Source organism: Eleutherodactylus coqui, chromosome 7 (genome assembly GCF_035609145.1).
Source record: "Eleutherodactylus coqui strain aEleCoq1 chromosome 7, aEleCoq1.hap1, whole genome shotgun sequence".
NCBI lineage: Eukaryota > Metazoa > Chordata > Amphibia > Anura > Eleutherodactylidae > Eleutherodactylus > Eleutherodactylus coqui.
In genome coordinates, this window is record NC_089843.1 from 123,864,015 (window position 1) to 123,881,584 (window position 17,570).

Here is a 17,570-nt window from a genome sequence, read left to right on the forward strand (position 1 = left end):
AAGCCTAAAGTTTCCAATGCCTATTCCACAATTAGAATCTGTTCGTGGGAGACCCCACTAACTGCATGTTGAACTCTTCATAATTTTCATTCATTGTGTGTGAACCCACTATGGCACTAACCAATTTGACTTTGGGCTACGCCTGAGAGCACCACCTAGGGGTCAAACAGGTTTTTACCATTTAACCCCTCTAATTAGAATCTAGTCTTAGGTGCAGGAGTCCCCAGGCAATTACCCCAAGATTAGTCTCGGTATAGTGGCATCTAACATGAAAAAGTCAGAGGCAGAGTACCGCAGTACCAGAGGGACAGGCAGACATTGTCAATATTCAGGCCAAGGTTAGAACAGACAAGTTCTTGCATAATGAAGAGACAGGCAGAGGGTCAGGGGAGGTGCCGAACTGATTAACTGTGATAAAAGTACATGCCAAAGTCAGGACAGGAGAAGATGAGAGAGCTGGGTGAATCAACATGGGTCTAAACCAGGAGTCAGACACTTTACTATAGCACCTCTGCAGTACCTAACGGGATCTATTGCTCAGATACCCTGTAGGGTGGGAAGAGTGCCTTAAACAGTCAGGGGAGGATCCAGATTGGCTGGGGATGGGAAAGCTGGGTTGCTGTGGGTCCTTTAAGAGGGGAGCCAGTCGTGCACACACTATCGGTGGCCCTGAGAGCAGGAAAGATGGTGTGGCTGTGCAGTGGACAAAGGAGGTGTCTCTGGCCACAACTGAGGAGGTGGTTAAAGAGACCCTCAGTCTTGGCCAATGCAGGGATCATATGTACTGACAACCCTTTATCAAACGATTACTGTCAAGAAATGCACATGATCAAAAAAAGATTGAACACAGTTCAAGTAAACCAAAAGTTGCCAGGTATCATGTTGTCATCACAAAGAACCGGACAACATATTTTATTATACTTGTAACTTCCCTTCTGAGAGGGAAACACTGAAGTCCTCAATGAGTGGCGGTAGTGCTGCAGTTTTACTGCAAATTCTGAGTAACTGTCACCTTGGGCTACCAGTCACATTCTTAGGGTGCGTTCACACGAGCATAGGCGTATTTACGTTCGCACGTCCGCAGCGTATAATCGCCGGAAAGAACGTTTTTCGGCGATCATGACCAGAGCTAGAAAGCGTATTATCGTTTGTTCCTCCTTTGCAAACTATCTTTTCGGCCATCAAATATGCGTTGGCGTGTATTTCGGTCGCGTATGTTCGGGTTTTTTTCGGGTTGCCATTTTTACGCGCCGTAAAATCGCCAGTGCGAACGAATACATTCGAAACCAACGCCTCAGATGGTCACGTATATACGATTGGGCGCAAAAACGCGACGTATATGCGCTCGTGTGAATGCACCCTTACTGCTAAAATACTTGCAACATGTAATCAACACTAAAATACCAACCTTAATTTTTATTAATGAGGCCTTATTTACACAAGGGTATATCGGATGGCGTTTTCACGGTGGGCCGATATACGCTTCCATCTGAGCAGTTCCCCCCCCCTTCCCCGTCTCTGTGCCCCTCTCCTCCACTCCGGCGTTTGCAATGGGAGGTGGCGGGGTAGAGCTAAGCTCCGCTCTGTGCTGCCCACTCCCATTGCTGGCTATGGACAAGGGGCAGGAGCTTAGCTCTACCCCTGTCCCACCGACTCACGTTGCAAACGGCTCGGAGGGGAGGAGAAGGTCAGAGAACCAGTGAGGGGGAGGGAACTGCTTAGATGGAATCGTATATCGGCCAGACGTGAAAACACTGGCCGATATATGCTCGTGTAAATAAGCCCTAAAGCTGTTTGAGTCATTAAAAAAAATTACAACCCCTCTAACTTGTCCCAAAACAAGGCTAAACTAATATTGATATCTTACCGGTCTATCCTTTTATTTGTGAAACCATTCACATAATTATGCAATACATCGGTCTAGAACTCTTGGATGATCTGAACGGACTGAAAAAGTCTTAAGAAAAAACAAACCTATTAAGCATTAAATGCTGATGAAAACAAACAAGAACGTTCATCAAAGCAATTCAATCAATGTAATCAAATTCTTCTGGTATTCCAAAGGTCTTGTCAATCTTGCTTTCTTCAAATCCAAACTTCTTCTTGGCCCAAGACTTTACAGAAAATATGTTATCTGCAAAGAAACACAAAGGTGATCATCATCTGTATACATTATAGTTTAAATCTATGGAACAAACTTAACTGTAAGATTTAGCTACTTTTTCTTAAGAATTGAGAAAGATAGCACAATCCTAAAATAAAGGATAAAAGTGCATTTCCACTAATAAGGACCATGTTGTATACGTCATAAGGGGCAACGCAATTGCTACTTGCCTTTGTTAAATCTCATGTCTTATACTCTTTTCCCAGGTTGTAAACCACCTGGCTGAGCTGAAGTTGGATTTTATTGACTTCTATGAAAGGAAGATTCTAAATCTCCTTTTCCCCTCCAGCATGTGATGTAGTACATATGTATATGGCACATATATTTCTGTTAATCTCGCTCCATATTACCATCATGGCTTCTGTTCTTAAAGGAGATGTCTCGAGGAAGCAGTTAATTTTTTTTTTTGCCCAGTCCCCCCCATTAAACACACATTACTAAGCCCCCCTGTAAATGACATTTCTAGCTGGTTCGTACTTACCGTTCCAGCAAGTTATAAAAGTTTCCTCAAGATGGCCGCCGGCTCTTTCCCCGTCGCTCGCTGCAGCCCGACGTGCGCGCTCCCGAGACGCCGCCAGCTGTGTCTCCATGGCAACCGGACGCATCGCAGCCGCCGACCGGACGCATCGCAGCGGCCGACCAGACGCCCCGCAGCCGCCGACCAGACAGCAGGTACCGGCGCTAGCCCCCGGCTCCCCAGCGACAGCCCCCCCGGCCTAGCGACAGCCCCCCCCATCGCAGCGACAGCCCCCCCGGCCTAGCGCTAGCTCCCCCGGCGCAGCGACAGCCCCCCCGGCCTAGCGCTAGCTCCCCCGGCCTAGCGACAGCCCCCCCGGCCTAGCGCTAGCTCCCCCGGCCTAGCGACAGCCCCCCCGGCCTAGCGACAGCCCCCCCCATCGCAGCGACAGCCCCCCCGGCCTAGCGCTAGCTCCCCCGGCGCAGCGACAGCCCCCCCGGCCTAGCGACAGCCCCCCCGGCCTAGCGACAGCCCCCCCGGCCTAGCGCTAGCTCCCCCGGCCTAGCGCTAGCTCCCCCGGCCTAGCGACAGCCCCCCCCCATCGCAGCGACAGCCCCCCCGGCCTAGCGACAGCCCCCCCCATCGCAGCGACAGCCCCCCCGGCCTAGCGCTAGCTCCCCCGGCGCAGCGGCAGCCCCCCCCCGACCCATCACTTACCTGGGAGGCTTCTCGGGGCTGCTGGGCTGGGCTGGTCTTCTCCGCTGGGCAGCTCCAGTTTCTGCACCTTCCTCTAACAGAGGATGGTGCAGAATGGCCGCTTCAGCGCGCTCCCGAGCAGTGACAGCTCGTCTGCGCATGCGCAGAAGAGCTGTAGCGGGGAGCACACTGAAGCGGCTCGTGCTGAATGGAGAAGACCGGACTGCGCAAGCGCGTCTAAAAAAGCAAGCTGCCAGCGAATTTAGACGGAACCATGGAGACGAGGACGCTAGCAACGGAGCAGGTAAGTGGAATAACTTCTGTATGGCTCATATTTAATGCACGATGTACATTACAAAGTGCATTAATATGGCCATACGGAAGTGTATAACCCCACTTGGTTTCGCGAGACCACCCCTTTAATGACAAATTCTGCTAGTTTAATTTTTTTCTTTAATGGAAAGACTATGCTGAAGAGAACACTATTTTTACAGTTACAAACACTGTCTTCTGCAATGATTGGCAGCTTTCTCCCCATTGCTATGCATAGGGAGAAATCTGTCCATCAGCAGCTGGTGGGCACATCATGAATACATTGAACTCTTCCTTACAATGCTGACTGCAGGGAATAGATGAAAGAATTTGACCAAACTACAAACTAATCATAAGTACGAAGAAGCACGCTTGTCACTACTGCATTCTGCTGTGAGAGGATAGCATGACTTAGCTGACAGGTTCCCTTTAACCTTTTCAGTGCTGCAATCTGTGCATTTACATTTCAGTAGCATGCATGGTATTCTGCTGTAATGTACATATGCTTCCTAGATTTAGTGGCAGCTTGTGTTTTACTGCACACTGCCATTACAAACATTGGGCTGTCACAGTGACAGCTCTATCTTGCTAACAAGACAGGAAGCTGAAATGATATCCCATTACTAGATGCTCAACACAATTCTTAATCAGAGAACTGTGTTCTGCTTACATTTATTGCTATGGGAACATATGCAATGTTGTAAAGACATCGCAGGCTTTCTGTAATGATCAGGCAGGGAAAGACACTGGGGAGACTGTTTTCTGAGCATTAAAGGGGTTTTTCAACACGGGCATCAATTTTCATGAACTGACTAGATTTGCACTAGTATGGCGGATAAATACTCCCTTTACCCAAAAAGACTTTTTCACAGTTACGTCCTGCAGCTTTGCGGTATGTATGAATAGAGATTGTAGGGCGATCCCGCTCAATACAACATGGGTGCCGGATGTTTTACAGCTGGCACCTGCCCGCAACAGCTCCAATAAGCCATACAGCTCATCAGAGCTGTTAACCCTTTGAATACCGCCATCAATTCTGACAGCTGAATTTAAATCCCCTGTATGATATTCTGGACCCCCGCACTGCCCCCCGTGATGAGATCACTGGTTGCTGTATAGGTGTCATGGCAGCCGAGGGCCTTTTGAAAGGCCCAGGGCTGTCATAGCAGAATGGATATCAAGCCATGCCTGTTAGCATTAAATTATACCGCAGTCTATCGCATTACATCATGTTGCAGGAGCGATCAAAGCATCACAAGTTCTTGTCCCCTCTGGGGACTAGAAAAAAAAAAGAAGCGTAAAAATAAAAGTTTTACTAATTCTTTAAAAAAATTAAAAAGGTAATAAAAAAAAAGTTACAAAAACCCCACCAAAAACCTTTTGCCATATTTATAGTAAAAGAATCTAAATAAAACAGTCTGGCGTTTGGCTAAATTCATTCAACGTTTCAAAGACATTATAGCAGAACTGCCACTATGGAATAACCCCACCCTTCCTACTAGGAGTTTGGTACCAGATCACCATTACTGGGTGAGATTAGAGAGAACAGCATTGGGAGACATATATAGGTCCAATATGTTTATCTCTTATACTGAATTACGTGAGGACTTGCAAACTCCCCATTTGTAGTTGTTCAGATACTTTCAACTGCGACATGCAGCAAATGCTCAATACTCTGCTGCTACGATCCAGATCTCTAAATACCCAATTATGGGAATTCTTAGATCCCAAGTCCCCAAAGGATTGATCTCTGCGTTATATACACATTTGCTGTCGACCAAAATTAGTCACACCCCATTGACAGCTCAAAATAAATGGCAAGCTTTTATTCCAGAACAAACATCGGAGGATTGGCAAGATGTGCCATTTATGGGTATCCCCGGCAGTAAACAATAGGCTAATACAATTATACAAATTATACCAATCTTACCTTACACCCATACGACTACATAATAATCTTTATTTATATAGCGCCAACATATTCCGCAGTGCTTACATTACAGGGGAAATAACACAAGACAACGGTTACATGAAGTAATCAATTAATGAAAACAGTAGGGGTGAGGGTCCTGCTCCAACGAGCTTACATACTACAGATAATGGGGTGATACAGAAGGTAGAGGGGCTGGAGATGTGCACAGTATGGCGAGGTGGAGAGTGAGGGGTGCTATACACACAGACAACGGTCAGGCCGTATAGTGGCAAAATCGGGATGACTGCAGGTGCCGGTTGATTACAGCTAGCAGGGATTGCAGTCTGTGGGACAGGGAGCATGTTATCAGGCGGAGTACTGAGGGGTTTGGTTTAGGGAATATGGTATGCCTCCCTGAAGAGGTACATTTTTAGAGCGCGCCTGAAGTTTAGTGTGTCAGTGATTGCCTGGATATTTTTTGGAAGCGTGTTCCAGAGGACTGGTGCTGCTCTTGAGAAGTCTTGGAGGCGGGAATGAGAGATTCGAATTAAAGGGGCGCTTAGTCTGATTTCGTTAGCAGAGCGGAGAGCCCGAGCTAGCTGGTGGATTGAGATGAGGGAAGCAATGTAGGGCGGGGCGGTGCTGTGGAGGGCTTTGTGGATGAGGGTAGCAAGTTTAAATTGTATTCTGTATTTGATGGGCAGCCAGTGCAGTGACTGGCACAGGGCAGAGGCGTCCAAGTAGCGGCTGGACAGGAAGATGAGCCTGGCTGCCGCATTCACGATGGATTGGAGACGGTAGAGTCTGGAGCAGGGGAGGCCTATTAGCAGAGAGTTGCAATAATCGAGCCAAGAGTGGATGAGGGCAACAGTGAGCGATTTTAGCGTTCCACGGTGAGAAAAGGGCGTATTCTAGAAATGTTCCTGAGGTGCAGATGACATGTTCGGGCCAGAGATTGGATGTAGGGGGTGAAGGAGAGATCTGAGTCGAATATGACCTCAAGGCAGCGGGCATGCTGTCTGGGAGTTATGGTGGTGCCACACACTGAGATGGAGATGTCAGGATGAGGTCGCTTAGTAGTAGGGCAGGAACACCAGTAGGTCAGTTTTTGAGAGGTTCAGTTTTAGGAAGAGAGAGGACATAAAATGGGTAGAACTCTGACATCAGAGCGTCACAGATGTCATCATTTTAATGCAGACTTTTGGCACATGATATGGGATTGTTCGCACATTAGAGATTACTGGATTGTGCTAATAACATTCATAACAGAGCTTTTGCCCTCTCTGTACTCACTTCGGACCCCAAAATAGCAATATTTGGCTATATGAACTTGGTATCGTAGTAATTGTACTGACCCATAGAATAAAGTTACTAGGTCAATCTTGTTGTGGTGAGAACGCCGTAGGGGGGAAAAAAACACCCAAAGATGACAGAATTTTGCTGTCTCCCCATGTCACAGCACTTTAAAAAAAATTTCAGTACATTATATGGAACATTAAATAGTACGACTAAAAAATACAATTTGTCCCACAAACATCAAGCCCTCATACAGCTATGTTGATGGATAAATGAAAAGAGTTCTGATTTTTGAAAAGAGGGGAGGAGAAAATGAAAATAAAATAAAAAAGGTAAACTTGTAAGATATATAAATGCATGAAAATAGTCATATTACAGACAAAATTAAAAACTACTAACCCCTTGCTAACTACTAACATTGCACTGTACATTGATGTCCCTAAATGGATGCATTTCTCACACTCAAAATGTATAACATGGAAGGGCATTGGTACAGGAGTTGTGTCCTCACAAGCAACAGCAGGCGCCCCCCTATATATTACAGCTGACATCCTACTGTAATGGCCAAAAGTAGAGATAACTGATACTGCCTGGTGAGCCCAAGATCCTGCTGTGCAAAGCAACAGTAGCATCTAGATGGTTTCACAAAGGGAGAGTCCTCCTTGTTACCGAATGAGCGCTCTTACAAATTTTGCTCTTTGGTCACAAAAGGGGTAAGAAGGTTCTGTACAACTAACGGTTTGCCATCTATAACAAGTGCATAAAAGCTTACAGCAGATGAGTAGAATGGAGAGTAACACATTCACTGGCTACTACAGAGTACAGACAGAACTGTTAGCAGTTGTGCGTTCTGAAAAAAATCTATGAAATCCCTTGTGAGTCTACACTATATAAAGAACAGAAGGCTAAATGATCTAGAATGCCAGCCTGCAAGGGGTCTTGCCTCAGGTTTGCTAATGATAGGCTGGTGTGAACATGTGTCCACAGCAGCCCAAGTGTTAATATATCTAACTTCATAGAACACACAGTTACAATGTGACATTAATTGTGCGCTTATCTACATAACAGGATGTGTCTGCTTAACCCTTTATTAAAGGGGCTGTCCCGCGAAAGCAAGTGGGGTTAAGTACTTCTGTATGGCCATATAAATGCACTTTGTAATATACATCGTGCATTAAATATTGGCCTATACAGAAGTTATACACTTACCCCCTCCGGTGTTGGCGTCCCCGTCTCCATGGCGCCGACCGAAGCCGCCTTCTGCCCGGATTAGACGCGCTTGCGCTGTCTGCCCTCTTCTGTCCCGTTCCGGCGTGCTCGCGCCGCAGAGGTCTTCAGCGCATGCCGGAGCGGCCCCTTTAGCGGGATAGAAGAAGCAGACAGCGCAAGCGCGTCTAATCCAGGCAGAAGGCTTTGGTCGGCGCCATGGAGACGGGGACGCCAACACCGGAGGGGGTAAGTGTATAACTTCTGTATGGCCAATATTTAATGCACGATGTATATTACAAAGTGTATTTATATGGCCACACAGAAGTGCTGAACCCCACTTGCCTTCGCGGGACAACCCCTTTAAGCAAGGTCAGCAAGCGAGCGCAACAACATGAAAAATAGCTATGACAAACTTTTTATAATATTTAAGGCTTTGTTCACACTGCATGTTTGGCGTACACAGAGGGAAAATGCCTTAGGGTGCCTTCACACTGGCGATGAAATTACACAATTTCCTGGCGCTGCGAGAAATTGCAAAATTACGAAACCAATGGCTTCAAATTGCTCCCTTCACATGTGTGATGTTTTAATGCTTGCGATGCAGTGTGAAAATGAAATCGCAGCATGTCCTATCTTTTTGCGATCTCGCCCATTGTTTACAATGGCGCCGATGGCAGCAGCGCCGGCCCCATTGAAATAAATGGAACACGATCGCTGAAGGAATCCCCTGCTGTAGCTGTCCCAGCCCCAGCAGTGGATCCTGATGTTCTCCCATTGTTCTCAATGGGGCCAGCAGCAGCACAGGCCCCATTGAATCAATGGGAAATGACCACGATCCTTTGCCACTGCTGTGACAGTAGTCACAGGGGACTGCTTGTTTTAAATTTTTTTTTTTTTTTATATATATAAATGCACAGAGCATGGGAAACAAACAAGGATAATTGGAGCTCTTAACACAGGAAGAGAAATATGACGTCATAGGCATAACGGAAACTTGGTGGAATGATACAATGATTGGGACACAAGGCTTGAAGGATACAACTTATTTATAAGAAACAGACCAAGAAAAAAGGGAGGAAGTATTGCGTTGTATGTTAGGAAAACATTCATCTCCACAGAGATTCAAGCTTCAGAGCATGGGAGTTCTGTAGAAACTGTTTGGGTAAGAATACAAGGGGAGAACAATAGGAAGGACACTATTGTAGGCATTTACTATAGGCCACCTGGACAAGCAGAAGATATGGATGACCTCTTTCTACATCAGATGGCCAAGCTCTTCAAAAAGCAGGACATAGTGATCATCGGAGAGTTTAACTATCCAGACATTTCTTGGGAATTTCTCTCAGGTAAACGTAATGGGTCTAACAAATTCTTATCTGCTCTTGCTGACAATGTTACCTTCCAAAAAAGTATAAGAGAAAACAAGGGGATCTGCTATCTTGGACGTAATTTGTACCAACAGGGAGGAAATGGTTGAGGAAGTAAGGGTGGCTGGGACCTTAGGAGGTAGTGATGCTATCGTTGAATTATGGATAAAAAGGGGAGGAAGACCTGAGAAAACTCAGACCTCAAGGTTGGTTTTTAGAAAGGCAGATTTTAATTACCTCAGAAAGAGGGTAGGAAGAATCCAATGTCTGGATGTTCTTAAGGACAGAAATGTCCAAGAAGTTTGGGAAATATTGCGAAATGAAGCAATGGGATGAAACTCAAAGCACAATCATTAATAATCCCTAAAAGAAGAAGAAGAGGCATTTAAAGAAACCAAGATGGATGAACCCAGAACTTGTACTCATGTTAAAAACAAAGAAAAATATGTTTATCAAATGGAAAGAGGTGGGAATATCTAAAGAAGAATATAATGGGGTCTGCAGAAACTGTAGGGCAAGTATCAGAAAAGCTAAAGCTAATAATGAATTGAGGCTTGCAACAGAGGCCAAAAGCAATAAAAAAGGATTTGGGGGGTATGTCAAAAGCAAAAGAAAAGTCAAAGATGCTATTGGATGCTTACAAGATGAAAATGGTTAATTGGTTAAGAATGATGTTGAGAAGGCCGAACTTTTAAATTCCTATTTTGTATCTGTTTTCTCTCAGAAAGTAGATGGAACATCAACTGATCTTCCCTGTGCTATTGGGGGAATAAAAGAATGCAAGCTATCTGTAAGTAGAGAAATGGTGAGGGAACACTTAGTCAAGTTAAACGAATTCAAGTCTCAAGGTCCTGATAAATTACATCCTAGGATTCTAAAGGAAGCAGCGGAGGTAATTGCTGAACCACTCGCCATAATCTTTGAAAATTCCTGGAGAACAGGAGAAATCCCAGAAGATTGGAAAAGGGCAAATGTTGTCCCGATCTTCAAAAAAGGGAAGAAGATGGATCCAGGAAACTACAGGCCTGTGAGCCTGACTTCTATCCCGGGAAAGATCTTTGAACAAATTATTAAACAACATGTATGCAAGTACTTGGATGAAAATGGAGTAATTAACCAGAGTCAGCACGGGTTTGTAACAAACAAGTCATGCCAGACTAATCTAATTTCCTTCTACGATAATATCACTGACTGGGTTGATCAGGGAAATGCGGTAGATATAGTTTCTGACCTTAGTAAAGCATTTGACAAAGTATTTCATACTATACTTATTGAAAAAATGACCCAAATATGGGATTGACAAGGCAACTGTTAGGTGGATTCAGAACTGGCTGAGTGATTGTACTCAAAGAGTGGTCATAAATGGCTGCATATCCAAGTGGAAGAATGTATCAAGTGGGGTACCCCAAGGCTCTGTCCTAGGCCCAGTGTTGTTCAACATTTTTATAAATGAGGTGGAGAAGGGAATTGATGGGAAACTGATCAAATTTGCTGACAACACAAAGCTAGGAGGATTAGCTAACACTAGGGAAGAGAGAGAGTATTCAAAAAGATCAAAAAAAAAAAAAAGGGATTGCACAGTGGGCAGCGACTTACAGAATGGTATTTAACAAGGAGAAATGCAGAGTCCTACATCTGGGCAAGAAAAATGAAAAAAAACAAAAACATACAGAATGGGAGGACTTGAGCAGCACTTGTGAAAAAAACTTGGGTATACTAATAGATCACAGACTGAACATTAGTCAGCAATGTGATGCAGCAGCCAAAAAGGAAAACACAATTCTGGGATGTATTAAGAGAAGCATAGAGTCTAGATCACGCGAGATCATTATCCTCCTCTACTCTTCCTTAGTCAGACCTCATCTGGAATACTGTGTCCAAAAAAAGACAGACAAACTGGAGCAAGTTCAGAGAAGAGTTACTAGGATGGTGAGAGGTCTGCAAATCATGTCCTATGAAGAATGGTTAAAGGATCTGGGAATGTTTAGCTTGCAAAAAAGAAGGCTGAGAGGAGACTTAATAGCTGTCTACATATATCTGATGGGCTGTCACAGTGCAGACGGATCAGCCCTATTCTCATTTGCACAAGGAAAGACTGGAAGCAATGGGATGAAACTGAAAGGGAGGAGAGACACAGATAAGATATTAGAAAAAACTTTGATCGTGAGGGTGATCAATGAGTGGAACAGGTTGCCACGGGAGGTGGTGAGTTCTCCTTCAATGGAAGTGTTCAAACAAAGGCTGGACAAATATCTGTCTGGGATGATTTAGTGAATCCTGCACTGAGCAGGGAGTTGGACCCGATGACCCTGGAGGTCCCTTCCAACTCCACCATTCTATGATTCTATGACAGCGAGGATTTTTTTTTTTTGGTGGGGCAACGGCAGCCACAGCAGGGGATTCTTTCAGCCCTGCTGGGATGGGAGGCTATTTCCCTGCAAGAACGCCTCGCATCCAGGGCTTTTCAGAAGGATTGTGAGAGCAGTATCGGGGCGTCAATCACATCCAGATATCGCTCTCACCAGTGTGCGGGAGTACTTAGGGAGCAAGCAGGTAATAGGGTTTCAAAAGACTTGTAATTATTATACATGGGCGAGAAGAGTTTATGGGGAAACCCACAAACAGTAATCTAGTAGGAACCTCCGGTTAGGCTGTATTAACATGGGCGAGTGCAATATCAGTCTGAGAAAGGCCGCCTGCAGAGGGCCAGGTCGAATCCTGCTGCGAGAATTCTCGCAGCAGGACCTAACCCGCGCCCCTGTAGGGACCAGCGCGGCTCTCACCTGCTCCCGCGGCTTCGGCTCTCTGATGTTCCGGCTGCCGTCCAGCCGGCGCACGCGCAGAGTGGAGCCTGCGGCCCGGGAGTGACATTTCTGTGTGGGCCTCTGCGAGACCCACACAGAAATAGAACATGCCGCGATTTGTTTTCCGTGTGTAATTTCACACGGACAAATCGCGGCCATCTGCCTAGGATTGTGTTCTCTAATGCAATCCTATGGCAGCGGCCACGGGTGGAAATTCTGTGGGAAATCCCGCCGCAGAATTTCCGCCCGCGTGCAGGGGGCCATACTAGGACGGATATTGCACCCTTAAACATGCGATCTTCTATGTGAGTGTGATGCATTTTGTGAGAAAAATGCATTGCATCGCTGTACAAGTGTCTTTGCATGTGCGCGAAAAATCGCAGGTTTCAATAGGGAAAAAAAATGAATTGCGCTCGCATGAAAATCCTATCTGCATGTGAATGGGAAGCAGAAAATAATGGTTGAGACTGCCCCAAAAAAATAGCACGTGCTGTGATATTTTTTTTTTATCTCACTGCAAGAGGGGGAAAAAAAACGCTCATGTAAATAGACCCATATTAAATAATGCATTCTATTTTCGTCCGAGTTTTGTTTATCTCACAAAGCACAAAACCTGCGCGACAAACAAGCCAGGATCAAAGTACCCTTAAAAGCTATAGGGATCTACTATAAAAGGTAATCTAGTGTCTGAGCCGCTCTTTCTTTCCTAAGAGACTACACAGACTTCCTGCGCCTATACTACATGCGGAGTAAAAATAGAAGCAGAACCTAATCCTAGGCTCTTCAATTCTGTAGAGAGCACTTAGAATTGGAGCATTACAGCCGAATAGAGGGTGCTGGGAAGAGCGCAGCTCATCTCCCAATCTATGTGCAGCACGGATCCCAGGAAATGAGCTCCGTGCTAAACGTATCCAAGTACTACAGAGATGATTAATGCAACACCTAGGTCTAGACATAGAAAGAGGTTATTAAGATGCTTGTCTGTGGCCTCCATAAACCTATATAAAGACTACGGGCTTACATTACATCATGCTCATCTGACAAGAAAGAACTTACCAGTCCATCTGTTGATAGCTTCTTTAGCTACTTTGTTCGCTTTACCTAAAAAGTGATGAAACAAAGTATATCTTTACAAGCAGAACATATGTAGCACCCACTTGTATGGCAAACTAGCTTTACAGGAAACAAAAAAAGGTTCATTGTGCAAAATATAATCATAACCATCAGAAGAGAAATGGGGTCATTGCACTTTATTAATTCTAAAGTCAGTTATCGTAGAAGCACCAAAATAAAAAACAGGCCGCTATTCCAGCTGCACAGCTCCCTGTAATCCCATAGTCTGCAATTCACAAATAGAAAGGCCTGTTCAGTTGGAATTGATTGAGGGTCTCTCTTAAAACTCCCACGCTGTGTACAAATTGTGTCCGATGGGTCCAGTGGGCGGGTCTGGACCATCTCTGCTACCCGCACTTTGCTCCACAACCCAGCCCCTCTCTGGCTCAGTGACACGGATGACATTCTCTGGAAGTCACTGAGCCAGAGAGGGGTCGGATTATGGAGCAAAGTGCGGGTAGCAGAGATGGTCCAGGCCCACCTGCCAAACCGACTGGACAGTATTTGCTTGCAGAGCAGTAGATTTGAAGTGCCCATTTTTCAAGGTAGGTTTGATTCAGGCACTGTAGTAAAATAAGATCTGAAAACAACTCTGCTTTATTGGTCTGAAACTGTAAGTGGTTTAACCTGTTCAGGTTCCCTTTAATCTCAACATGTATATAGCCGTACTGCATACCTACTATGTGCACAACCCTAAATGCACTGTACTTGTGGCAAGGTCCAGAGTAATCAGATTTCAGTCATGACTAGATTGGCACAGACATATGTTCAGTCGTACCTGCTGACGTCCCTGATTGCTCAGGGGCCATTGTAATCAGGCTTGTTTATACATTCATATCCACGAAGCAGTCTCCATGGCAAAAGTCAATAAACTATTTTTTCCTTTCTCATGAGCTAGATTCAGATCAGTTAGTTGGGAGCCAAACTATAAATATTGTGCCAAGCTCTAATCTAAGCATGGGCAAAGTAATTGTTCATCTGCTTCATCTGCGGGCTCACTGATACAGGCTGGTCTATGGAAGTGGATATATACAGCCAGCTGTCAACTAGTAATAGTCTTCCTGGAATTAAAAAATACTGTAAGGTAAAAACTTTGTAAACTTCAGACCAAAATTCTACGGAAAACTGGTAATCGGTTGCAAAAGGAAAAAAAAATAAAGAAAAAAGGATTATAGAAGTGTAAACAGATAATACTGATAAAGCAATTCCTTCCATAGAGCGTGATTTACAACAGTCCTTTCTGAGGTTTGTAGAGGACAGGAGCTCCAATGTCCTGGAGAGAACACAGGGTGTACCAGAAAAATAACACTCGGTCCTCCTCACTTGGTGTCCAAAAGGAGCAGCTCATCCTGGCACAGGTAAGGGGCAGTACAGGACATGTAGTACCGCACTGTACTGTAGAGGCGCTATTAGACAGCCAATCAGTGCATGCACTTCAGTAATACACAGGTTCTATCTGTGAAATAGCCGTGCTGATTGGCTTGTTCTTCCATTTAAATCACATATACTACAGATTGGCACTGTCTGTGACATTGTATATTGAATATAGCATCCCAGGAAACACTTTTGTATGTTGAAAATATTGTAACTTGAGAGATCACTGTACATGGCAATATCGGTTATCTCACCTTATTTACCTAAAAACTACTAAACCTCTTTTTAAAAACGGGTTGTATTACATTAACAAAAGTGACACTATTCACCTACTTGTCTATGAGCTGCAACTACGGTACAATTGCTGTTCAGTCTTATATACTTGAGAGGAAGGGAAACCAAAGGCTTTTAGGTACGAACAATACAATTTATGTCCAAGCTGCTCAGACCAAAAGAAGATTCATTTAAGCGGAACATTCCCACAAATTGGCGCACAGCTACATTCAGTGTTTTGTTACTGTAAGGCAAAAATGCTTTGGTATACTCAGTATACCAAAGCATTATAGAAACAATCAAATAATTGCATTGAGAAGTCCCCTAGTGGGACTAAAAAGAAGATAAAGAGTTGTGCCAAGGATTAGAATGTATCCTTTATCCACATGATAGAGAATAACTATCTGATTGGTGGGTTCCAACCGCTGGGACCCCCAGAGATCACAAGAACAAGGATCCCGAATGAATGGAGCAGTTGCCTTACATGCGCATTACTGCTCATCCATTTTAATAGGACTGCCAGAAATAGAGGTCTATCCCACAGAGATGCAGAAGTGCGCACGTTCGACTGCTGCATCGTTCATCTGGGAAAAACAAGGGAACCCTGCTCTTGAGATTCGCGCTGGGGAGTCCCAGAGGTCAGACCCCCACGATCAGACAGTTATCCCCTATGCTGTAGACAGGGGATACATTCAAATCCTAAAACAAAAAATAAAAAACAAGCCCTTATACGATTGTTTTGTGAAAAATAAAAGTTATCACTCTTGGAATAGGAAGATAAAAAACTAAGACAAAAAATAAATAAACCCACATACCAAAAGCTGCACTGTCAAAAAGCCTAAGGCTGGGTTCCATAAGAAAGTACTCTCAGCGGAAATCTTGTGGTCCTGCCGCAGGGAAAACCCCACGAGATTTCCGCCAGGAAAGAGCAGCTTCAAAACCTGCGGTACTTAGCCGCGGGTTTTGGAGCAGCCTGGCCAGATGCTTTTCTATTGCGGAGGAACACAGCCGCAATGGGGAAAAAAAACCAGACATGCTGCAGCCAGGGAATCAGTGCCGCAGTGGCGGCTAATGCCGGCTTTGCTGCAACGGATTGTCAGTCCCTTGTGGACAAGATTTTTGACAAATCTTGTCCACATGGCTAGCCGGCTAATCCCGGGATTAGCGGCCGCAGACGGATTTGCCACAGCGAAATTCTGCACGGAATTTCCGCTGCAAATCCCCCCTGTGTGAACCCAGCCTAAGGCCCAATGTCCACGGTCAGATCTGATTTGCGAAAGATCCACAAATCAAGCTGCCCAGAGGCATACATGGGTGTCCACAAATGAAATAAAGCAGGCAAAAAAATAAAAATCGCAGAATGCTCCATTTCAGTGCGGTTCCCGTACGGACGGCTTCCTTTGAAGTCAATAATAATGCATATGGTTCGTTTACTAAGGGGTTAAGAATTACGCAGAACAGAACATCTGTTTACTTGATTCCTCAACTGGTGATATAAAAGCAGAAGGCAGATACTATGTACCCTTCTTGACAGAAGGAGCACTGTGATTAGAGAAATGTCTGTCTTTGGTAAATGTACTGTACTTGTCAAAGAAAGATACTAAATAAAAGTAGCAATTTGGCATGAATACTGTATATCCCAGAATGGTGAACTTACGCATGTCATCTATAACATCTGGATCGCATTCTTTGTATTTTTCTAGCTCAGTCACGAGTTGCCCCTTTTGCTGCCTCAATGATGCAAGCTCCTCGGCCAGCTTTGTGCGTTCATCCTGCAAAATATCAGAAAAGCATCAGTTTAAAGAATAACGGCACAATTTTGAAAACACAGGAACTGAACTTTAAGTACATGTTCACTTCAAATACTGTATTACATACTGTATTACAATGTACGGAATTTACATTTTACGTTTAAAGGGAATCCGGCAGCTTGATCATGCTGTCCAAACTGCAGGCAGGGTGTAATAGAGCAGGAGGAGCGGAGCGATATATAGTTTAATGGGGAGAGAATCAGTATGAAAGATTGAGAATGAACAGGTTTGTGCTCGGATGTTGCTCACACAATCGTCGTGGCCCCTTTAATCAGATGATCGGCAGTGATCCAGAGCAGCAGACCACCACCAGATACTGATGGCCTATCCTAAGGGTTGCTCATCAATTTTAAAAGGATGGATGACCACTTTATAAAAATAACCATGCTCTTAAACAGTTCTGCACAGAAGCGTTAAGCCATCTGTCTTGTAAACGGTTTCCTTCTGGCTTTGCATAGAACCTGATCTGGTGGTTTAAATCCTAGGAAGAGTCATCTCTACAATACTTACTATACAGTAATGTAAAAAGTAACCCCAGCAGAACTGTAACTGCAACTAGGACTGTAGCACAAGGTTTAACTCCATACAGGATATAAGTAATGCAATCAAAGAATCATTCCAGTGATTCTTCCTTCAGCCCCATTAATCCTAGCCTAATACATGGCAGTCTCATAAAATATAAAAATAGCATTATTTCAGTGACATGTGTAAGCTTTATTCCCATCACTATCGTGATTTCTCTATCTCCTGCTCATCTTCAACATTACAGATGTTCTTAGACT

The 17,570-nt window shown here is 44.6% G+C and overlaps 1 protein-coding gene across 1 annotated transcript in view; it reads right to left on the bottom strand.

Moving 5' to 3' along the window:
* Positions 1-850: 850 nt before the first annotated feature.
* Positions 851-17,570, bottom strand: part of MND1 (meiotic nuclear divisions 1) — a 68,081-nt gene continuing 51,361 nt past the window's right edge. Inside the window, exons 6-8 of the mRNA XM_066573630.1 lie at positions 16,635-16,749; positions 13,274-13,318; positions 851-2,134 (exon numbers count right to left, since the gene is read on the bottom strand). Coding sequence (XP_066429727.1) covers positions 2,028-2,134; positions 13,274-13,318; positions 16,635-16,749 — 267 coding nt within the window. The 3' untranslated portion in view covers positions 851-2,027. The remainder of the gene's footprint in view (positions 2,135-13,273; positions 13,319-16,634; positions 16,750-17,570) is intronic.